The 25609-nt window shown below is 37.4% G+C and overlaps 1 protein-coding gene across 1 annotated transcript in view; it reads left to right on the forward strand.

Annotated features, from left to right (window-relative positions):
• Positions 1 to 25609, forward strand: part of LOC306663981 (uncharacterized protein) — a 326186-nt gene that overhangs the window by 20362 nt on the left and 280215 nt on the right. Inside the window, exons 6-7 of the mRNA XM_079144669.1 lie at positions 228 to 292; positions 12309 to 12386. Coding sequence (XP_079000795.1) covers positions 228 to 292; positions 12309 to 12386 — 143 coding nt within the window. The remainder of the gene's footprint in view (positions 1 to 227; positions 293 to 12308; positions 12387 to 25609) is intronic.

Genomic DNA, 25609 nt, shown 5'->3' on the forward strand with positions numbered 1-25609 from the left:
ATGTAGTCGGTCTCTTCAGCAGGACCAGCTCAAGTCCTGAAACTACAAGGGGCTCACTATGGGTCACCTCATTAATATAAACTTAGTTGTGGTCAGAGGAGCCCACTGTTAATGTCAAACACATCAATCACTTGGGAAATTCTAGAGTTTAGAGGCTTTGTCTTAGGAACTAGGGACAAGAGTCAGTCAAATTCTTTACTATATAAGAACATGTTTCTCATTTATAGGCTCCGGCCTCCAATATGAAGAGACTATGCCTGGCATTCCTATTCCTGTGTCTGGCACCCAGCAGGTATTTTCTTTTTCTTTTTCTCTCTCTTTCTTTCCTTCTTTTCTTTTCTTTTTTTTTTCCAGTAAATTTGGCAGCATAGGAAAGTTTGCCTAGGACCCACTGGTGTATTAGAGTCCTTAACTGTGAATTCCAGATTGGCACTTTCTTAGCCTCAGTAGCTTCAGAAGGTCACTTTCCTAGGAATTAGCAATGAACTGATATTTTGGTTCTTTTGTAATTTAATCCATCATTGAGAAGAAAAGTAACACAAAAACAACGAACACAAAATTTTTTTCTTTTATCATCTTTTGCCTTGATGATTTCTATCTATAGAAACACATCAACTAATTTTGGATCTTCTAGAAAACTAATAGAAAATGCATTAGCTTTCTACAAAGAAAGGCAATAAAGAGAAGTTCAGGACTGGCAATTGTATGGCTGTGTTTATGAGTGTCTAATCCCATCAATATTAAGTAAGTTATGGAATGTGCTGATGTTTTTATTTTCAGTCTCAGGATGGCCTGAATATTGGCTTTTAGAGCTTCAATGTGATGTTTGGTAATATGACAAATTATTTCTTGTATTTATGCTTACTCATTTATTCCAAAAGCTAATTGCTTCTGGTAGGTGATATGGTTAATGCTTAGGATTAAATATTTAACCTAGTACTTTAAGTCTTTGACAATTTTGATTTATTAGTTTAAAACAAGGACTATTGGCCTAGAGATTTTTATTGTAAACTTCATAGAACTATGTAGTAAATCTCAGTGACTCAGAATTGAGTCGACTTTATCTTGAGACTTTAAAATTTTTTTCTTTTCCTTTTTAGCTGATTTGATCAAGGATAATAGATGAAGTTCTTGGGATCAATATTCCCTGGGTTTTATTTCTAGGCACATGACAATGCTTCCCTGGCAGTTCTAGGGCAATCTCCCAGGAGAGTCTCCTTAACTTCTCTAGGCCCTAGAGACTGATGTGACCTAGACACTAGTCAGACACCTTGCCTTCTCTCTTTCTTTCTGAGCAGGCTGGGCCCTGGGCTTTTGGGAGAAGATAGTACTTTCTACACTTAGGCTGAACAGAAAGCCTTGGTGTTCATGGAGTCTGTTCTGGTTCTTATCTGGAGGTGAGGGTCTCCTGCAGCTATGCTTGTGGTAATTCCAGGTTGCCATTGAATGCCTAGTACACATTTAAACTTTTCTATTAAAATCAAAAGTTTATTTTATTTAAAGCTGGAAAGAATAACAGCATATTCCTATGTAACAGAATGATGCAGTTGTGAAGGAAAAGCTGATGTTTCAGGATTTCATAGAGAAATTTGCAAGAGTAACATCCTTAGATAGAACCCTGCATCATGCTTGATATAAAGATGGTTTCCCAGAGAGACCATTACTGGGGCATCTATATGAATGAGTCATGAGTTATTGGGGCATGTCTGTACAGGAGGAAGGGATCAGAAATGAATGAATTAGCAGCCCCCCAAAGTAGTATGATTATTTTAAATGGAAAATGTTCAACAGCAGCTGCAGAAAGAAAGATTATCCAAACTCAGGTACAACATTCCCCTAATATAACTGCCATTGACCTCCATCTGACAGATTATTCTTTGAAAAAAAAAAAATTGACCTTTAGCACCAAGAAGTGTGAATTCATCTGCCATAACCTCACCCCTTCAATGAGGAAATTGCCAGTCAGGAAAGACAGACTGTCCATTCCCACTACCATCAAAAATCCCAATATAATTTTCCTTACCTTGCCCTTGGAGCCCCTGCCCCATGTAAAGTTCTTATACAAAGCTTTATCTCTGGCTATTCAATGAATTTCTCCTACTGTGCAACTCTTGCATGCACATGGAATACATCTTGTCTTTTCTCCAGTTAATCTATTATCAGTTAATTTACAGTATTTCAATTTTCCAGACCTAAGATAGTAGAGGATCCTGGGTGTAAGTGGGGAGCTGACCTTAGGTAGGAGTATGGAGACTTCATTCACAGTAACAGGTGGGAAGGCAGAGAGATTTACTCAATACCTCTTTCATACTTAGACCTTCTGGAAGTGTTTCCCACTTTCCTTGACTCATATCCACGTTATTCATTCACTGGTCAACCTATTCCAATATAGCTACCAGGTACTGCAGACATCATCAAATGTTTATTTAATCCGACTATATGGTCTAGGCCCCGGGGTTATATCATTTAGCAAAATCCAAAAATTCATGACTTCTCAGAGCTGGCTTTCTAGTTGAAGAAAACATATGTAAAATCAGTAAATTACACAGTACATTCCATCATAGTATATGTGATAGATAAAAACAAAAAAAATTTACAAAAAGCAAGAAAGGAAGTGTCTTAGACCATTCAGGCTCCTATAACAAAACACCTTCAACTGGAAAATTTATACACAACAAATTTATTGCTTACAGTTCTGTAGGCTGAGATGTCCAAGGATGAAGCAAGGCACTAGGAGATTTGGTGTCTGGTGAGGATCTGTTTCTCACAGACGGTGCTTTCTAAGTGTCCTCATATAGTGAAGGGGGAAAACAAGCTCCCTCAAGTCTTTTTAAAAAGGACACTAATTTACATTTATGAGTGGACCATTCAGGAGCTAATTACTTTCTCAAATTCCCACTTCTTAATGTGTTTATGCCCTCTCTCTGTTGCTCCATTTGTGTTATAACTACATAACTCACTCCACCACTAAGTTGTTTTTTTTTTGAAGGCAGAGAATGTGCATCCCTGTCTATGGTATAGGACATAGTACATATTAAGCATTCATAACATGCTTTCAAGTGAAAATATGAATGAACAAATACTACTTTTAATGGTTATTCTCCCTTTTTTTATTGTAAACAAATGGGATACATGTTGTTTCTCTGTACATGGCGTAAAGGCATACCATTTGTGTAATCATAAGTTTACATAGGGTAATGTTGTTTGACTCATTCTGTTATTTTTTCCCTTCCCCCCCACCCCTCCCACCCCTCTTTTCCCTCTGTACAGTCCCTCCTTGCTCCATTCTTGCGCCCCTCCCTAACCCTAACTCTAACCCTAACACTAAACCCTCCCACACCCCATTATGTGTCATCAACCACTTATTAGCGATATCATTCATCCTTTGGTGTTTTGAGATTGGCTTATCTCACTTAGCATGATATTCTCCAATTTCATCCATTTGCCTCCAAATGCCATAATTTTATCATTCTTTATGGCTGAGTAATATTCCATTGTATATATATACCACAGTTTCTCTATCCATTCATCAATTGAAGGACATCTAGGTTGGTTCCACAATTTGGCTATAGTGAATTGAGCAGCTATGAACATTGATGTTGCTGTATCTGTGTAGTATGCTGATTTTAAGTCCTTTGGGTATAGGCCAAGGAGTGGGATAACTGGGTCAAATGGTGGTTCCATTACAAGTTTTCTAAGGAATCTTCACACTGCTTTCCAGAGTGGTTGCACTAATTTGCAGCCCCACGAGCAATGTATGTGTGTACTTTTCTCCCCACATCCTTGCCTACATCTGTTGTTGCTTGTATTCTTGATAATGGCCATTTTAATTGGGGTGAGATGGAATCTTAAGGTGGTTTTGATTTACATTTCTCTTATTACTAGAGATGTTGAACATTTTCCCATATGTTTGCTAATTGCTTGTATATCTTCTTCTGTGAAGTGTCTATTCATTTCCTTAGCCCATTTGTCAGTTGGATTATTTTCATTCTTGGTGTAGAGTATTTTGAGTTCTTTATAGATTCTGGAGATTAGTACTCTATCTGAAGTATGACTGGCAAAGATTTTCTCCCACTCTGTAGGCTCTTTCTTCGCATTGCTGATAGTTTCCATTGCTGAGAAAAAGCTTTTTAGTTTGACTCTATCTCAGTTATTGATTCTTGCTTTTATTTCTTGTGCTATGGGAATCCTGTTGAGGAAGTCTGGTCCTAAATTGACATGTTGAAGATCTGGACCTACTTTTTCTTCTATAAGATGCAGGGTCTCTGGTCTGATTCCGAGGTCCTTAATCCATTTTGAGTTTAATTTCGGGCATGGTGACAGATATAGGTTTAGTTTCATTCTGTTGTATATGGATTTCCAATTCTCCCAGCACCATTTGTTGAACAGGCTATCTTTTCTCCATTGCATATTCTTGGCCCCTTTGTCTAGTATGAGAAAATTGTATTTGTTTGGGTTTGTGTCCATGTCCTCTATTCTGTACCATTCATCTACCTTTTTTTTTTTTTTTTTTTTTTTTTTTTTTTTTTTTTTTTTTTGGTACCAATACCATGCTGTTTTTGTTACTATTGCTTTATAGTAGAGTTGAAGATCTGGTGTTGTGATACCCCCTGCTTCACTCTTCCTGCTAAGGATTGCTTTAGCTATTCTGGGTTTCTTATTCTTCCAGATGAATTTCATAATTGCTTGCTCTATTTCTGTAAGGTACGTCATTGGGATTTTAATTGGAATTGCATTGAATCTGTATAGCACTTTAGGTAGTATGGCCATTTTGACAATATTAATTCTTCCTATCCAAGAACATGGGAGATCTTTCCATCTTCTAAGGTTTTCTTTAATTTCTTTCTTTAGTGTTCTGTAGTTCTCATTGTAGAGGTCTTTCACCTCTTTTGTGAGATTGATTCCCAAGTATTTTATTTTTTTTTGAGGCTATTGTGAATGGGGTAGTTTTCCTAATTATTCTTTCCAAAGATTCATCATTTATGTATAAAAATGCATTAGATTTATGTGCATTGATCTTATATCCTGCTACTTTACTGAATTCACTTATGAGTTCTAAAAGTTGTCTGGTGGAATTTCCTGGTTCCTCTAAGTATAAATCATATCATCAGCAAATAGGGATAGTTTGAGTTCTTCTTTTCCTATTCGTATCTCTTTAATTTCTTTTGTCTGTCTAATTGCTCTGGCTAGAGTTTCAAGGACGATATTGAATAGAAGTGGTGAGAGAGGGTATCCCTGCCTTGTTCCAGTTTTTAGGGGGGATGCTTTCAGTTTTTCACCATTTAGAATGATAAGCCATGTGCTTAGCATAGATGGCCTTTACAACGTTAAGGAATCTTCCCACTATCCCTATTTTTTCTAGTGTATTGAGCATGAAGGGGTGCTGTATTTTCTCAAATGCTTTTTCTGCATCTATTGAAATAATCATGTGATTCTTGACTTTAAGTCTATTGATATAGTGAATTACATTTATTGATTTCCTAATGTTGAACCAACCTTGCATTCCTGGGATGAAACTCACTTGATCATGGTACACTCTCTTTTTAATATGTTTTTCTATGCGATTTGCTAAAATTTTGTTGAGAATTTTTGCGTCGATGTTCATTAAGGGTATTGGTCTGAAATTTTCTTTCCTCGATGTATCTCTGTCTGGTTTAGGTATCAGGGTGATATTGGCTTCATAGAATGAGTTTGGGAGGGTTCCCTCCTCTTCTATTTTATGGAATACTTTGAGAAGTATTGGAATGAGCTCTTCTTTAAAGGTTTTATAGAACTCGGCTGAGAACCCATCTGGTCCTAGATTGTTGGTAGGCTTTTGATGACTTCTTCTATTTCATTGCTTGAAATTGATTTATTTAAGTTGTGTATGTCCTCCTCGTTCAGTTTAGGCAATTCATATGTCTCTAGAAACCTGTTGATGTCTTCAAAATTTTCTATTTTGTTGGAGTATAGATTTTCAAAATAGCTTCTAATTTTGTTTTGTATTTCAATCGTGTCTGTTGTGATATTTCCTTGTTCATTCTGAATTTTAGTGATTTGGGTTTTCTCTCGTCTTCTCTTTGTTAGTGTGGCTAAAGGTTTATCAATTTTGTTTATTTTTTCGAAGAACCAACTATTTACTTTGTCAATTTTTTGTATTGTTTCTTTTGTTTCAATTTCGTTGATTTCAGCTCTGAGTTTAACTATTTCCTGTCTTCTACTACTTTTGGTGCTGGTCTGTTCTTCTTTTTCTAGGGCTTCGAGCTGTAGTGTTAGGTCGTTTATTTGTTGAGTTTTATTTCTTTTATTAAATGTGCTCCATGAAATAAATTTTCCTCTAAGTACTGCTTTCATAGTGTCCCAGAGATTTTGATATGATGTTTCTTTGTTCTCATTTACCTCTAAGAATTTTTTAATTTCCTTCCTAATATCTTCTGTTATCCATTCATCATATAATAGCATATTGTTTAATCTCCAGGTGTTGGAGTAGTTTCTGTTTTTTACTCTTTCATTTATTTCTAACTTCAATCCATTATGATCTGATAGAATACAAGGTAGTGTCTCTATTTTCTTGTATTTGCTAACATTAGCTTTGTGGCATAATATACGGTCTATTTTAGAGAAGGATCCATGTGCTGCTGAGAAGAAAGTGTATTTGCTCCTGGTTGGATGGTATACTCTATAAATGTCTGTTAAGTCTAAATTATTGATTGTGTTAGTGAAATCTATGGTTTCTTTGTTCAATTTTTTTTGGAAGATCTGTCCAGTGGTGAGAGAGGTGTGTTTAAATCACCTAGTATTATTGTGTTATGGTCTATTTGGTTTCTGAAATTGAGAAGGATTTGTTTGACATACATGAATGAGCCACTGTTTGGGGCATAGATGTTTATGATTGTTATGTCTTGCTGATTTATGCTTCCCTTAAGCAGTATGAAATGTCCTTCTTTATCCTTTCTGACTAACTTTGGCTTGAAGTCCACATTATCTGAAATGAGGATGGATACTCCAGCTTTTTGCTGAGTCCATGTGCATGGTATGTTTTTCCCCATCCTTTCACCTTTAGTCTATGGGTATCTTTTTCTATGAGGTGAGTCTCTTGCAGGCAACATATTGTTGGATCTTTCTTTTTAATCCAATCTGCCAGTCTATGTCTTTTGATTGATGAATTCAGGCCATTAACATTCAGGGTTATTATTGAGATACGATTTGCATTCCTGGTCATTTGGTTCATTTTATTTATTTATTTATTTATTTATTTGACACAACTTGGCTCCTCCTTTATTTGACAATTCCTTTAGGATAGTTCTTTCCTTTGTTGATTTGCTTCTTTGTTTTTCATCTCTTCCTCATGGAATATTTTGCTGAGAATGTTCTGTAATGCTGGCTTTCTTTTTGTAAATTCTTTTAGCTTTTGTTTATCATGGAAGGATTTTGTTTCATCGTCAAATTTGAAGGTAAGTTTTGCTGGGTATAAGATTCTTGGTTGGCATCCATTTTCTTTCAGGGCTTGAAAAATGTTGTTCCAGGCCCTTCTAGCTTTTAGGGTCTGGATTGAAAAATCTGCTGATATCCGTATTGGTTTCCCCCTGAATGTAACTTGGTTCTTTTCTCTCACAGCCTTTAAAATTCTGTCTTTATTTTGTATGTTAGGTATTTTCATTATAGTGTGCTTTAGTGTGGGTCTGTTGTCATTTTGTGTATTTGGAGTCCTATAAGCCTCTTGAACTTGATTTTCCATTTCATTCTTCAGATCTGGGAAATTTTCTGATATTATATCATTGACTAGATTGTTCATTCCTTTGGTTTGTTTCTCTAAGCCTTCCTCAATCCCAATAATTCTTAAATTTGGCCTTTTCATGATATCCCATAGTTCTTGTTGATTCTGTTCATGATTTCTTACCATCTTCTCTGTTTGTTCAACTTTGTCTTCAAGGTTAAATATTTTGTCTTCAATGTCTGAGGTTCTGTCTTCCAGGTGTTCTATCCTATTGGATATGCTTTCTATGGAGTTCTTAATTTGGTTTATTATTTCCTTTATTTCAAGGATTTCTGTTTGTTTGTTTTTTTTTTTCAATATCTCTAACTCTTTTTTGAGATGATCTTTTGCTTCCTGTATTTGCTCTTTTAACTGTCGATTGGTGCGATCATTCAATGCCTGCCTTTGCTCCTTCATCTCATCATTCAATGCCTGCATTTGCTCTTTCATCTCATCGTTTGCTTCCCTGATCATTTTAATTATGTACATTCTGAACTCCTTTTCTGTCATTTCTTCTGGCATGCTGTCATTGGGTTTTATTGATGTAACATCTAGATTTGTTTGGGCATTTTCTTCCCTTGTTTTCTCATATTGTTCAGGTATTAGTGAACCGCTGAGATATTGCAGATTTCCTCTATTGACTTATAATGTCCCTGAAGATTTCTAGTATATCCCCTCTTAGCCTTCAGTAGCCTGAAGTCTTAGAGGAAGTTGATAGTGCGGTGCTCTACAAGGAAGCTGCCTCTCTAGGGGTGGTGGCCTTCAGGTGGGGTATATTCCCTGCTAGTGGGCTGAGGTGCCTCCACTTGTTGACCAATGGTCATCCAAAGGGGAACTAGGCTGCGGGCTGAGGCAAGGCCTGTTTGGGCCTGTGTCTCTGGTTTTACTGTCCTTGTGGGAAAACCTCACCCACCAGGGAAGACTCACCTGGTGGGGATGTCTCGCTGGTCAGATCCCCTCCTAGAGGTTCCCCTCAATCTACAACTACCACCTGGACTGGGCTGCCTTCCTCTGCAATGTCCCCAGGGGCCCGGCCCTACCTCCTGGGCCTGGGAGCCTCGCCCTTCACAGACGAGTCTCCTTAGGCTGCCTGTCCTCAGAGAATCTCCCCGCAGTCCTGGAACCTTCACTCCGCCCCTAAGCATGTCTCTGTGTGGCTCTTCCACCAAGAAACCTCCTAGGTCCTGGGACCCTGCTCTGCACCTAATCACCTGGCTATGTGGCCCCTCCTCTGAGCAGCCACCTGGAGCCCCATATAGTCGCTCCGAGTCCCAGCGACCCGCCGCCGCCTCTTCCTCCAGACAGCCGCCCAGTGTTCCAGTGCGGTCACTAGGAGTCCAAGAAACTCACTGCGCACCTCCTCCTCCCGACAACCGCTCGTAGCCCTGGGCAGTCACTCAGAGTACAAGTGACCCACCCTGTTTCTCCTCCTCCTCCGGGCAGACCCCCGGTGTTCAGGAGTGGTCGCTTTGAGTCCAAACAACTCACCACTTGCCTCCTCCTCTGAGCAGCTGCCTGGAGGTCTGATGCAGTCACTGCAAGTCCAAGCGGCCGTGCTTCTCCTCCTCCTCCTCCGGGCAGGCCCCAGTGTTCAGAAGCGGTCTCTCTGTGTCCAAACAGCTCGCTGCGCAGCTCCTCCTCTGGCAACCACCTGTAGCTCTGGTGCAGTCACTCTGAGTCCAAGTGACCCGCCGCGCTTCTTCTCCTCCTCCGGGCAGGCCCCGGTGTTCAGGAGTGTTCGCTCTGAGTCCAAACAGCTCACCCCGCAGCTCCTCCTCTGGGCTGCTGCCTGGAGCCCCAGTGGTTGCTCCAAGTCCAAGCGCTGTGCTGAGCGGCCTCCTCTACGATGCTCCCAGTTGTCCCAGTTCACTGCTCCAGCGGGGGGAGGGGTGTCTCGCCGGCAGCTCTACTTCACAAAGTTCCCTGCGTTCCGGGACTACCACCCCATCCAGGAAGCCTTCCCAACGGGAGAGACTCACCCAGCTGCTTTGAGTTGGTCCCAAGTCTCTCAATATCTCCTCTTTTGAATCCTGAGTCCTGGAGCAACATGAAATGCAGCCACCCTCTAGTCCGCCATCTTGAAACCCCTCGTTATTCTCCCTTTCTATCATCTGATCTCTCTCCTCTGGTTTAAGTCTGTTTGTAACTCATCTAGTTCTCCTAGAATCACATGCAAATTGAATTTTGACATGCAAAATATAAACAGACACAAAGGTTTGTGCTGCAGTGTTCAGTGGACAACATACATTAAAGAAACTACTCTGTATCAAGCATGGAGCAAGAGATTCTACAGTGCAAAATAATTCTGAGGAAGAAATAGGTGCAAATGAAAGTTTTAAAAAGCCACCTGCACCATTTACCTTAAAGCTACAACAGTCTGAATGAGGCTGTCCAAGACTAGGAATGATGTGAAATATAAGAGCTCAGTATGCACACTTTTGGCCTAAGCATGAGTTTTTGATAGAAGACAAATGATACTGCTTGAAATTGTGACTTGCAAAGCAAGTAAACCATGAATCATCCCAGCGTATAAGCTTGTAATCAGAACAATGGAGAACTGATATGTGAATAGTTGTCATTTACTCTGTTCTTGGCAAAACATTGACCAATTCATGGCTATGCATGCTAAATGTTGCAACATGAACACAATTCATGTTATCTAGAATAGTAGACACTTCTGTTTCCAATTCACTTGATTTTTTTCCTCCTACAATATGTTTAAGGAAAAAAAAAAAAAAAACAAGCTAGGAAAGAACATTGTGCTTTCATATAAAAACCCTCCACATTAACCGTGACAGGACCAAGTATGTGTAAGCCTATATAGTACTTTAAGACAGACAGAATGTATTCTCATCTTTTAAAGTATTTAAAACATTCATGTTAGTGTAGTATTATGTTTGTCCCATCTTTGCAAAGGATGAATTATCCTTTGTAAGATGAAAAGAGTTGCTTTTGAATATATCCATATGTCAGGGAGCCAGCAGCAAACCTTTCTTCACCTTCAAACTTGGTATGGTCACTATGAAAATGTTAGACATAACACCAGTAAGTAAAGGTGTTCTATTTCATATGATGATGATGATGATGTGATGATGATGATCAGATTAAAAAAAACCAGTAAATTTCTTTATTTGTTTGTTCCCATTAGAATGTAAACTTTATAAGGGCAGATATTTTGTTTTGTCTCTTCTCTCCTCCAGTGCCTTGAATAGTACGTACCTTGCACATAATGGGTCCTCAAGACTTCTTTACAAATCAAAGAATAATATGTTACATTTTCAAAGACATTTCACAAATACTATTTCATCAGTTGTCATAGCAATCTCCAAGTTTTCCAGTGCCGACTCCAGTATTCTTTTTATTATTCCACATTGTATAAGAGTTAAAAGACTACTTTAAAAATTAGTGCTGGGAAATTAAAAATAGGATTTCTTAGTTTATTAAGACCAGTTCCCTAATAAGGTCCCAGTAGACCTTGCCTCATGGATGGCAAGTACTGACTTGTAAAGGTTGACTTCTCTATGGAAGGAAGGTGTTGAAAGGCATGTAGAGAAATTCATCGTTGAAGAACACACATACCCGACAAGATTAAAAAACAAAAAAAATTAGTCAATATCAAATTCTGGCACATGGAGGAAGTTTGCCTTCCCTTTATAAGAAATGACTTATGAACATATGAAGGTCATCTCACAGTAAAACTACATAAGTTTCATTACTTTTATCTTTTATTTTACACTTATGGAGAATCAAAAAGTGTTTGAGTTAAAAAATTAGCAGCATTTCAGTTTGGTGTACGGCTGTGTGGGGTCTCCTCTCAGGGCTTGATGTTTTTGGGAGAAGGAGATGTTTAATAAATGGGAGAGAACTTCCACTTCAATTTCCTGCTATCAAAATAAGCTAAAAAAAACCCTTCTATTTAAATCATATGCCAAAACAGTATATAATTCTGGAAGGTCTTATTTCTCAATCTCTGTCCTGAAGCAGCATTTCTTCAAGGGTGCAGTATAGTATGTTTCAGGCAGAGGTTACTCATCAGGCTGCCTCAGCTTTCTGGAACTCAGTTAAGAAGTGGGAAGGATGGAAAGAAGGAGCATTTGCCATTGGCATGGGTCTCACAAGTACCACAATGTCATTTTCATGATTCAGCTGTTTATTCACAGGTAGATCCTCACTCTCATCAGACCCAGCTCCCGCCTAATTTACTCTGGAAAGCTTCTGGGGCTTCCCAGCCTGTAGTAGTGGGATATTGCTTCTGTGGTTTGGTTTGAATGTTCGTATCCTTCAAAGTTTAAGTTAAAATTTAATTTCCATGACAGTGGTATTAAGAGATGGTACTTTGAAGAGGTGACTTGGCCATGTGGGCTCTACTTTCCAGGGTGGAATTGATGCTATCATAACAGGATGAATTTGGACCCCTGTTCAATCTCTCTCCCCTTCTGCTATTTGATAATGCAATTAGAAGGCCCTTGACAGATGCCAGCATCTTTTTATTTATTTATTTATTTATTTATTTGTTATTTTTGTGGTACTGGGACTGTGGATTGTGGCGCATGGTCTTGCTCATACATTTTAGGTAAGCACTCTACCACTGAGCTCATCCCTGGTCCCAGATGCCAGCATCTTGATCTTGGATTTCCCAGTCTCTAGAATGGTAAGTCAATACATTTCTATTCTTTATAAATTCCCAGTATCAGAGTGCTTGCCTTGCATGCAGAAGGCCTGGATTTGATCCTCAACACTAAAAACAAATCATGCCTAATCTCAGGTATCTGTTATAACTGCACAAAACAACAACAACAAAAGATTAACAATAAGATGCAAGGAAGGCACCAGAAAGTATCATGATAGAAGTAAGTCTAATGGCAGTAAAATGTAGCAGGGTGAGATTGGTTAGGTGAACAGAACTACTGCTCATCACCCTCCAGAGGCGGCTGGGTAAACTGATTGATTCTAGGGCTAAATAACCTCATAAGCCTCTCATGAGTCACAAGACTGGAGCACAGAAAGTCTGTGGTGTTGGTAACAATGGCTTGAATATTTTACCCATATTTTAAATACTTTTATGAATTAAGCATTATAAATGTCCTCTTCTCATATTTACAAATGAGGGATTTGATTATACTTAAAAGATTAAATTATGTTTAATATCATTTTTATTATTATTATTTAGTACTGGGAATTGAACCCAGGGCTATTCTACCACTGAGCTACGTCCTCAGCCCTCTTATTTTGAGACAATATCTCACTTAAGGCTGGCCTGGAACTTGTGGTCCTTATGTTTCAGTCTCCCAAGTCACCATGATTACTGGTGTGCATCACAACACCTGGCTTAATATCATTATTTAAGAGGGATCCATGTGGTACAATTTTAAATAAGTGTTTGAAAAATCTCTGTAGATGAAAGGAAAAAACCTCCAGTTTCCTGGAAAAATCCCACTATGTGGAACAGTGAATCCTCCAGGATGTCCAACAAAAAGACATTACTTTTCTTGGATGTAGTCATCTGGTTAGTTATGGGAAGAAGCATTGTGTGAAATCAATAAAAGAAACACGGTTTTCCTTCACAAGACATAGTGATACTATGGGATTCTGTCATCTTTTCTTTGAGATATAAATTATTTTAAATAAATGCTTTAAAAACCAGTCTCTTAAAAGTAAACCCTTTCTTTAAATTCAACATGCTACAAGGTATGACATTACTTTAAAAAATAGGTTTATGTGATCACTGGTGAAGTACTTGTCTAGCATGCATGAAACCCTGGATTCTATCCCCAACACTGAAAAAAACAGTTTTCTTTTCTTTCTTTCTTTCTTTTTTTTAACCAGAAAATTAATGGCAGAGCTACTATTTTGCAAAGAATTTTATACAAATGGTATGATATGAAATTTTGCAAAGGAACAATTAAATATCAAATTGTTCTGCCTTAAAAATAGTGCTTAGGCTAGGTGCAGTGGTGCACACTTATAATCCCAGAGGATTACAGAGGCTTCAGAGGCTGAGGCAGGAGGATTCTGAGTTCAAAGTCAGCCTCAACAAAAGCGAGGAGCTAAGTAACTCAGTGAGACCCTGTCTCTAAATAAAATACAAAATAGGGCTGGGGATGTGACTCAGTGGTTGAGTGCCCCTCAGTTCAATCCCTGGTATCCTCCCTCCACAAAAAATAGTGCTTAGGCTTTTTAGGTAACTATTGTATTGCAGTGTTTCATTGTCATTGATAGTAAGTGATCCTAATTGACCTTAAAACTTGTAATATTTCTCTGATATTCACAGAGAAAATTCACCCAATAAAACAAGTGAACAGAACTAACCTTGTATATCCAGGCACATACCCACATCCCTCCATGATATCGTCTAAAACCTATAGCAACCAAGATGCCAGCCCAGAAATAACAATGGTTATTGAGGAAAAAAAAAATGGAAAATGTTCTTTTGAAGAAATATTTCTTTTGCTCCCATTCTACCTTTCTCAAAACAGAAACAAAAACAAAACAAAACAACAAATAAAACAAAACAATAAAAAAAACCTTTTCCTTGTGAAAAATGAAATCAAATGAGGTATCCTTAATAAACTCAAGCCTCCATACACTTCATATGCAGGAACTAAATCAGAACTCACCAGAAAGGCTAGGTGTGCAATGATATAAAGCAATTGGAAGAAGAATTACCCTTTTCTCCACTTTTTGATGGAGAATTCCATGAAAGAGTGTAGCGGCAAGAACAAGTTCCTCTAAGTGACATTTCATTTCTCCGCCGCTGGATAGATTAATGCTTGCTTCTTGCAGCTCATGCATTACTAGCCCTAGTGCTCTAGAAATGAAAAATCATGTACTCAATTCATTCTTTATTGCGTAAATGTTATACAAAGAGAATGGAAATTTGCATTTGTTTGTTCATTCCTGTTAAAATACTGCAGTCTTGGTAACAGGTTAAGAAATACTATAGTGCCAAGGCCCTTTCATATTTAGCCTCCATAAAACAGCTTAATGGATTAAATGTATAAGGTGAGAAGTGAAAGAGTAGAGTTATGTTAACTTGTGTGGTTTCTAAATAGATTACAAAAACTTGATCACCTTTTCAGGGCATGACTAAAGAGATCCACCTATAAATCTATTTAATGGGCAAATCATAGGGAACTAGAGACATCTTCAAATTTTCAGCAACACAACTCAACCAAAAGGCCATTGACATGCAAAATTCAAAAGAAAGTCCAAGTTTAAAGGAATACAGAGTGAAAGACAGAGATTAGTGAACAAAGTGCCTGACAGCAGATTTAAGACTTACATCTGGTCTCTTCCCATCTGGACAAAAGAAAGCAATTTTCACACAAGCAAATCAAAGAAGCAAACATGGATTTTCATTTGTTAAAATGAACAATTTCTATCTTTTGTTTTTAATGTCCTTGAACCATGAGGTTTAAGCCTAACTTGTAAGATTAGTGCTTTGGTGAGAGTATGTGTATGTGTGTGTTTATAGGGTGTCTCTTTACTCATGCCCTGAAAAGGTAATAAGTTTCTTGTAATCTATTTAGAAGCCACACAATTTAATATAAGTCTTAATTAGAATCTGAGGGTTTGGGTTGGGGTAGGGGGAGAGGGAGATGACTAGAGTGGAGAGAAGGTGAGGTAAAGATGTTAAACTTCTGTTGTTTCCTATGACTGTGGAGGTCCCTTTATGGGAATTATCCCCAAGGAATCATAAATTCTTTGTAGAAACATTGTTTGAAAAAATTAAGTAGAATTAAAATAATCACAACTGGCAGATTTGTCTGCATGTGAAAGATCACAAAATTGTACCATTTGAAATTTATTTGGAAGACGAAATAAATTCTGGGAAAGTAAAAGCATTTCCAACTTGGTGGGTCAGCACAGGAGTCTTGGTTTATGAGTAATTTCTTTAGAATATTTGATCTCATCAAGGTTTTACCTTTAAATAAATTTTTTGAATAGTAATTTCACATTGCTGCCTCAAATTTTTTACCAGCCATGCAGAACTTTGGAAATTAATTCTCTCTTCTGCACAGACTTCAGGATGCGCCCTTGACCCCTTCTCTCTCCACAAACACTGACCACCAAATTGTCCTCCATACTGAACTGCATGCTGGAATTCAGTGCCAGTTGTGGAACATACACAACAGGTAAGAGTTTGAATTTCTGCCCTCTGTGGACTTGGCGGCTGCTTCTGGAAGTTCACAGAATTAGACTGGATCTAGTACTCAGAGGAAGGAATTGTTGGTGGTTATAACAAAAGAGAAGGGAAGCACTTGAAGGTTTAATTGAAAGTCATTATGGCCTTGGACTCCTGCCAATGGAAAATTTTCAGAAAGCCCATGTCTTGCAAGGAAGTAAACCCCCAAACAGTTACAGGAAGAAAATGCTAAGAAGACATTAAAATCTGAGTTATTATTTTAAGCAGTTTCCCCACTCCCTGCCATGAGTTAAGAGTTTTGTATTTTCTAAAACTTTCCTAAAACACAACGTAGAGGAGTAACAAAGCACAAAGAAATGCAATGAAACTAAAAAATAAGTCTTTGTCTTAGGGAAGCCAGGCACTTATCTAGTTCCATGGGTCTCTGACGTGAAGAAAACTATAGCACTGTAACAAAAGCCTGAGGGAAGTGGAACATATTCTGTTTCCTTTCTTTCTATTTCTGTTGGCTTTTCCAGGAATTCGGGTAGTCAGACAGAGAAACTGAATACTATATTTCTTGTGGATAGCTCAGCGTTCAAGTTCTCCAAACCAGCAGGGGAGCAGTAAAACGAAGTTGGTATGTGTCAAGTTACCAATGCGTTGGTCAAAGGAGTGAGGGGAAGTTTAAAATGAATTTAGAAACGTTTGTAAAACACAAAATGCAAGCCTCTTTGGCATATTTGGGATATAAAGATGCCCAAAGACAAATTAATTTCTAATGACTGTTATTAAGTGCATTGTTGGAGAGAAGAATTCGAGTCTTTAGAGAGCCTGGGCAGACACGTTTGGTCAGGTCTGCACGGTGGGTTTGTTGCTGCTGTTGCTGTTATTTGTGATTGTGTTGCTGTGTTTTGTTTTTGAATGCTGCTAGCAGGTTATGTATTTCCCAGCTGGCCACAAGCCCAACTGCTCCCCATTGTTTCATACATAATCAGATTCCTATATTTATCCTTGTAAATCTTTAAGTTAGCAGTTTCAGAGGAAGCCTGATGTTGTCAGATAATAAGAGCAGAAGCCTTCTTTTCATGAATGCTTCACAGAGTGTAAAGCACTCAGCACATTAACTTTTCAGCAATCCCACTGGTAGATATTAATCTTCCCTCTTTAAAAGACTAGGAGCCTACTGAGTATTAATGCTGGAATTTGAACCCAGGTAAGCTAGACTTCTACATTAACTTTCCGCTAAGCCTTGACTTCCTTGTGATTGGAAGTGACATTATACTGTACTCCAACTTTGAATATATTCCTCTTCAAAGAACAGGCAGGATAAATAACTTCCATACCTTGTTAAGTTCTGATACAAAAGACTGCAAGAAACTTACACCTCCACTAAGAGTCATAACAGAAAAAATAAAGCATTTTTTTCTGCATAACATCAGCAACTACAAAAACCAAATTTTTTTCTTTTGCTAGTAATATTGCCCCAGGGCCCAAAGTGGTCAACTGCTGTCATAATTCATTTGGCAGATCTGTCAAAGATAGCTCAGTCATTTGGTCTAACAAAATATTTTTTAACAGTCAGGATACACACTTGATTTGGATCCAGGGACAAATGACTCTCCAAAGGCTTCCTGGCAGGTTGATGACGCGATGCATCAACTGGATGTATCAGGACTTAATAGTAGTGAACCGTGGAGTACATTTAAAATGCTCACATACATTCTCAGATATCATAGTATGTAACAAATTTCATTGCCTTCAGCTCAATGATATTTAGAATATGTGATACATCAGTCTTTCTGCTCTGGGATTTAGTAATGGTCCAAGGTTGTTGTCTTCTTTTCTAATGTAAAAAGCTTAACTTGAAATATGGGTCATTTATCTTGGGCATACTTTGAAGTGGCATATATTCAATCATGTCATAATACATAATAGCTTATAATTTAACCATGAAGCTATAGCCACACGTCATTTACCCAGAATCACTGAGAATAGAGACATTCCCTTTAAGTACATTTTCCTGAATATCTTAAGAGTACCCCCCCAAATTACAAAATCTATACTTATTTTTATTCAGCTAGATTTGATTTAATCAGGCTTAGTAGTGTAGTTCAAGTTTGGAATGACTCAGACTCTTTTTATTGTTAGCCCTGCCCCCACTCACCACTGCTGCTGCCCCCAAAGCTAGGGATGGAACCCAGGGACTTGGGCATGCCAATCAAGTGCTCTATCATTGAACTACACTGCCAGCACTATTATGAGCTTTTTTTGTACTACTAAAAAGAAAAAAAAAAGAACAACACTATAGAAAGTTGCTTGGATTTGTGGCTGAACCCACATTCAAGCTACAGTGCTTTAGAGACTGAGGATGTTTTCTCTGCTTTCCTTTCAGGGACTGTACTTTCTTTTGTTTTTTTTTCTGTTCACTCTGATTTTATATTAGAAATCCATGCTGAACTCTTTTAAATCTGGAATTCAGCTTGCTAGAACATACATCCTATATATGCTCTCTTGTGTATTGCACACGTGTGGAGATGGAGTAGATGGATCGGTGACCACTGTCCTCCACCCTCCCAAAAGACATGTACTTCCCAAGCCTGAGGACTGCAAATATTACCTTATTTAGAAAAAGAGTCCTTGCAGACCTTATTAAGTTTCCTGACAGGAGGTGCTTTTCTGGATTATTCAATGGTCCTTAAATCCAGTGATAGGTCTTTATGAGATACATAGAAGAGATGGACACAGGAAAAAGTCCTGTGTAAATAGAGGCAAAGATCAGATGCTTCAGTCACAGTGAAGAGATAGCAGCAGTCCCCAGAACGGGAAGAAACAGAGACAGAATATTCCCTGGAGCCTCTACTGAACCCCTGATTTGTATTTCTGGCCTCTGGAATTATGAGGAAATAAATTTCTTCCATTTTAAGCCACCGAGTTTGTGCTTATTTGTTACATAGTCATAGGAAACTAATATAGGGAGTTTTTGTTTTTTAAAAAATTCAGACTATATAGAAGAGCTAAAAGTTTTCTTTTGGTCCATGTAATTTATTTTTAAAAATTTTTAAATTTTTGAATTTTTTATTTTTGAATTATTTATTTTTAAAATTTTTTTACAGGCTGCATTTTGATTCATTGTACACAAATTTAAGCAAATAAATTTACATGTTTTTAGTTTCACTCTTTCAGAGTTCCTGTCAATACCAGTGTTCACTGGTGCCCACATGCACTATCTGATTCCTTGTTCAAGTCTTTCACCTGTGTGTGCGTGTGTATAGGATTACAAGGAAAGGGTAATAGCCATAGCGAAAGCATTCTGGGTAAAAGTCTTTGCTTCTCTCATAAAATCCATCTTAAATTTCTGTCTTCAAACTCTCTGTGACAACAAAACAGCTCATGATTTAACTTGCATTGTCTGTCACTTTCCATATCATTCTTTCTCTCTCCATGCATTTTCTTAAATTTTTTTGTGAATAACTTTGCAAGTTTTAGCTGATAGAACTAGTTCATCTATCCTGTGGAGCACATGAAAGATGTGTCCTCTTAAAATAGGCATGGATATGTGTCTTTCTTTGGCCATTTACCTATGAGCATCTCTTTGGGCTAATGCGTTTACTTGCTCATCCTCATCCCTCAAGTTCTTTCTTCTACCCTGATGGTCATGGAGGCACCTGATGCTGTAGAAGGACAATGGTATTTAACTGACCTGGGCTGTTGAGCTGGTATATGGAGGTCAACATCCTCAAGAGATGTTTCACTTGGCAGGCACAGAACTAGTAGTAAATAATAAATAAACTTTTCTTGTTATAAGATGCCGAGATTTGGGGGTTATTTGCCATTTTTGTATACTCTAGCTGATTGTGAGCCTGTGGTGAGCAATGTAATTGCCTAGTCAATTTTAAATTTCATAATTAATTTTAAATTCTGACATCATGCTTCCATTTTAACCACAAAAATATTTTCTGATCTATGTTATCTTGCAAAGAGTTGGTTTTATGCAAGTCTATAATTCAGTATTTTGTAATATGACAGCCTTTGTCTTATGACAGGACTATCAAGTACTAAAACACAGATTTATCTATTCTTTGTTATTGTGAAAAACTAGTTGTTAACTTGAAAATGATTATGGAATCTTCTTAGATATTTTAAATGTTTGTTAAAGAATCATAAAATCAAATTATTTTATAACTGAAAGACTAGTACTCATCAAACCAAATATTCTCACTTCCTTTAGCAAAATGGTTGGTTCTTTGGAGCAAAATGTACAAGATGTACCAGAAACATCTTGACATATCAAGAAATCAAGATTGTTATGAAAAACTAGTGGGTTATGTCCAAAGGTCTGAGTAGCATAACTAAAGAGGCTCCCACTATTCAAGTCGGGAAAGTTTCAGTATCAGATTATCAATCTATAGACTGATCATATCATATATATTTGCAATTAGGAGTTCCTAAGAATAGTAATTACAGAGAAAGATAGATAGATGATAGATAGATAGATAGATAGATAGATAGATAGATAGATGATAGAGAATGAACAAGAAAAAGATAGGGAAGGAAAGGGAAAGATGCTTATCTTTCAGAAACACATCAACATATCTTGAGATAAACTGATATGAAATCTAGGATTTGCTTAAACTAATCTAGTGGGAAGAGATGGGGTGGTGGGTGAGCAGTAGATGTGAACACAGACAAAATTCAGCTGAGGTTATCATTGTTGAAGCTGAGTGACATATAGATAGTAAGTAGTTCTTATTGCTATTTTCTTTGCTTTTGTATCTGCTCACATTTTTAATAATGCAAATTTTCAAAAACCTCATTTTGAATATGTAAAAGGCAGAACTCTTTGGAAAAATGACTAATTGTAGGTTTTGGAAAATATATAAGATTTTATTATACCAGACCAAGAAAGTTATTAAAGACTTTTTTGGCATCATGTTGCAAGGACTTCATAGCTTAATCGAAGTGGTTCCCACTAGCCAATTTGGGCATAAATAAGAATAACAGCTAGAGTGGATAGAAGTACATCAAATATGTTTGAATTCAGAAATACATAATAATTTTAAACAAACAACCAAAACCTCACCATTCTCCTTTGGAGGATGCTGGAGAAATAATTCATCATTTTTAGAAATTTGTATAAACAGGGAAAGATTTAAACATGTGTCTCATCTTTCTATATAGCTATAACTCAGGGTAACCAAACATTGTCCAGGGGGAAGTTACCATTCATAGAAGTATTCAGCTAGACGGAATCAGCATATCAACATTTTGCAACCCTTAATAAAATAAGGTATCTAGACAATGATTATCAATGGATGGTAACAACTTAAAAGGAGAAACAACTGAATGTTATATGCTTCAAAACGAAAATGCACAACTACCGCAAGCACATTGTTACCAAAACAGAGTACCTGAAATGATCAAGCTTCTAGATCTAACTATAGGAAGTACAAGGGACAAAGAAACATATTAACTATCATCATAACCATGCAATTAGCAAAGTCCAGATTGAGTAACCCTATTGACAAATGACTTTCTCTCTCTCTCTCTCTCTCTCTCTCTCTCTCCAAATAAAGGGGGAGAGGGAGGGAGACAATCTATAGTTCATGAGACATTTCAACAATTAAATTTTATGGACATCATTTGGATCCCAGTCCAATTTTTTTTTTTCTTTTACAAGTTTGACAATTAAAAGCCAGGTACAGTGATGCACTCCACCTGTAATCCCAGCTACTCAAGAGGCTGAGGCTGGAGGATCAGGAGTTTGAGATCAGCCTGGGCAATTGAGAGAGACCCTGTCTAAAAACAAAATAAAACAAAACAAATCAAAATGAAAATTTGACAATTTAGAGATATTTGAACACTGAATATTTGGAAAAATTGTTGTTAGGTTTTTTAGTATTAGAATTAAAAAAAATTGAAGTAGTCTTCATCTTTTAAAGATATATACTGAAGTATTTGTTGACGTAATGATATCAATCTTGGATTTGTTTGACAATAACCCAGAAGATGAGGTAGGATATGAATGAATACAAGTTGATCACAAGTTCATCATTATTGAAACCAGATGATAAGTACGTGGGGATTATGATTTTATTCCTTCTGATTTTATATATGTTTAAAACTCACCTCATAATGTTAACAAGGACAGCAGCAACAACAGCAAAACCCAAAGCCAAGACCAAGAGATCACATAGGTAATTAGGGATAGTCAGACCTGAGCCTGGACTCTGGACTTCCAATCAAATACTCTTTCCCCAATAACAAGCTGTTTTGCTGAGAAGCCAAACTTCTGGGGTACCAGATATGTGCCCAAAGCTTGACAAGCCAGCGGGTGCACTAGGGAACACACTGTGGTGCAATCAAATACTCATACAAGCAGCTCATCAGCAAGCAGCCAAGTGGCAAATTGGGATTGACTGGGAGTGCAGAGCAGCTGTTGACTTTTGAAGTATTGCCCAGAACTCTTGGCTTGTCCTCACTTGGTCTTCAAGGGAACCATTTCAAAAGCAACCCAGACTTCAAAATGCCCAAACACAGTTGAAAGTCAGCTTCATCTGTTGCTAGACTTTTCTTAATCGCATCACGAGGATTAGTTATTGCTGAGATCTATATAGTCCGACCAGCACGGGGTCTCGTGGTGATAGCTGAGGTCACCATGCCTGGGTCCCAAAGATTATAGTTAGTTTGGAGTGTCATTTCCATATTGTTCCAGGCAGCTGTTTGACTAGACACTAAAACTAAGACACCATGGCTGTAGCTCTGGCATTGTTGGGACACCTGGGCTGATGCATAGGTCTGTGCGCAGATGAAAACCAGAATCATACTGAAACTGAGAAAGGTGATAAAGTGGCAGTGGCAGCAGCAGGAAATCAGGAAAAGGGCACAGAAATCTTTCCAAGAAGAGAGTCACTGGACCAATATTCAAATGCAGCTAGCTAGGCAGATGGTCGCTGCCTTTTTGCAGTATCCTGATTTCTGGGTTTTGTTATATATTCACAGGTTGAGGATCTCCTTGAAGGTCATTTGTGGCAGAGAAAACCAGGGTCAAAATTTTCTATTCTCAGTAGTAATATTCTGATTCCATAACCAATTTTCAAGTGTGTTTTAAGCAGTTGTTCCTATTTCAATTGCTTTTTCCTTTCATTGTTCATTCCCATTTTTCTTTCTAACAGCGCCCTATAACTCCTTAAAAAAATGATCCCTCCCCCATGTGCAGGGTTGGTGGAATTATTAATCAAATGGACATAGTTTGACCCATGTGTGCTAATCTGACTTCCTAGTGGGATATTGCAGTTGTGATTTATCACAATAGTGACCTCTTAAAGAGAGTGTCTATGGGGTCAAGCTCTTTAGAGCTCTAAAACTTGCCTTCTCAGTAGCCTGTCCTTTCAAAGGCCAGGATCTTTTCTTCATTTCCGTGACTTGTCTCTTTTCTATAAGATTTTCTTTTTGCTTAAGTTGAAATTGGTTTATGTTGCCTACAACTGAACCTAGATGACATTTTGTCCATGAGTGTCAGCCAAGTTCTAAAGGAGAACAAATCAAGGATATTACATACTCATTTATTATAGGGCACAAGAGTTTTTAGTCATACTAACTGAAGTTATTTGCAAACATGTACATAGCATTCTTCTATGTGCTTTAACTTGCTCCTTTGTCCCCATATTTTTTATTAGTACATTGTAATTGTAATGGTGGGGTTCATTGTTATATATTTATACACACACATGGTATAATGTGACCAATATCATTCTGCATTGACTTGCTTTTTATTTTTGGAGGTGCTGGGGATTGAACCCAGGGCCTTGTGCTTGTAAGGCAAGCACTCTACCAACTGGGCTAAATCCCCAGCCCATGACTTGTTTTTAAGAAAAAACAATTGGGTACTGAAATTTTGATGTGTTTTTGGATTTCCTTTTCCCTTGGGGGAAAAAATCATAAACTATTATTGTATTTTTAAAGAGCACAATACAATATACCAAAATCACATTCATATCTTTACTTCTATGTCTTCTGAAGTATTGGACAAAATTAGCAATAGAATAGCATAAATCTGAAGTTTGTCCTAAAACTTCCTTGAAATCCAAGAAAATTCTCAATGCTCAGAACTCATATACTCCTCAATTCTTTTCATCTATACTTTCAAAAAGAGATTTAGTGATAGTTCTTCAAAATTTATCCCAGAAAATAAATTATAGTCTGTATAATAAGTATAAGTTTATGTGATGAACACTTCTTTTTTAGATACTGACTAGACCATAGGTGAATCAATACACTTATTGTGCATGGAGAGAGGGGAATGGGCTTTCTACCTGGGGCAATGAGCCTACTTTATACACACACACACACACACACACACACACACACACACACATACCACACACACTCATTTATTTTTATTCTAATTAGTTATACATGACAGTAGAATGCACTTTGATACATCATGTATAGGTGGAGTATAATTCCTCATTCTTTTGCTTGTACATGATGTAGAATCCCACTGGTTGTATAGTTATATACGTAGGGTAATAATGTCTGATTCATTATACTATCCTTCCTTCTTCCATACCCCTCCCCTCCCTTCACTCTTCTCTACCTAATCTAAAGTAACTTTATTCTTCCCTATCTCTCCCCACTTATTGTGAATTAGCATCTTGCAACTGCTACTTATCAGAGAAAACATTCAGCCTTTGATTTTTTGGGATTAGCTTATTTCACTTAGCATGATATTTTTCAGCTTCATCCATTTACTGGCAAATGCCATTTCATTCTTCTTTAAGTCTGAGTAATATTCCATTGTGTATATACATCAGATTTTTAAAATCCATTCATCTGTTGAAGAACACCTAGGGTGGTTCCACAGTTTAGCTGCTATAAACACTGATGTGGTGCATCACTGTGGTATGCTGATTTTAAGTCCTTTCGGTATAAACCAAGGAGTGGGATAGCTGGGCAAATGGTGGTTCCATTCTACGTTTTCTAAGGAATCTTCATACTACTTTCCATAATATTTGCACCAATTTGCATTCCCACCAGCAATATATGAGTGTATGTTTTTTCCCACATCCTCACCAACATGTATTATTTGTATTCTTGATAATTGCCATTCTGACTGGAATGAGATGAAATCTTAGAGTAGTTTTGATTTGCATTTCTCTAATTGCTAAAGATGTTGAACATTTTTTCATATATTTGTTTATTGATTGTATTTCTTCTTTGAAGAATCTGCTTAGTTCCTTAGCCCATTTATTGTTTTTTTTTTTTTTTTTTTTTTCCTTTTTTGGTGTTAAGTTTTTTTGAGTTCTTTATAATCCTGGAGATAAATGCTATGTTTGAGGTGCATGTGTTAAAAATTTTCTTCCATTCTGAAGGCTCTCTCTTCATGTTGATTGTTTTCTTGGCTGAGAAGAAACTTAGTTTGAATCCATCCCATTTATTGATTCTTAATTTTACTTCTTGTGCTTTAGGAATCTTATTAAGGAAGTCAGATCCTAGGCTGACATTGTAAAGATTTGGGTCTACTTTTCCTTCAATTAGGTACGGGTCTCTGTTCTAGTGCCTAAGTCTTTGATCCACTTTGAGTTGATTTTTGTGCAAGGTGAGAGATAAGGGTTTAATTTCATTTTGTTACACATGGATTCCAGTTTTCCCAGCACCATTTGTTGAATAGGCTACCATTTCTCCAGTGAATGTTTTGCGCACCTTTGTCTAATATAAGATCACTGTATTTAAGTGGGTTTGTCTCT

Source organism: Sciurus vulgaris, assembly GCF_902686455.1.
Source record: "Sciurus vulgaris genome assembly, chromosome: 6".
Taxonomy (NCBI): Eukaryota; Metazoa; Chordata; class Mammalia; order Rodentia; family Sciuridae; genus Sciurus; species Sciurus vulgaris.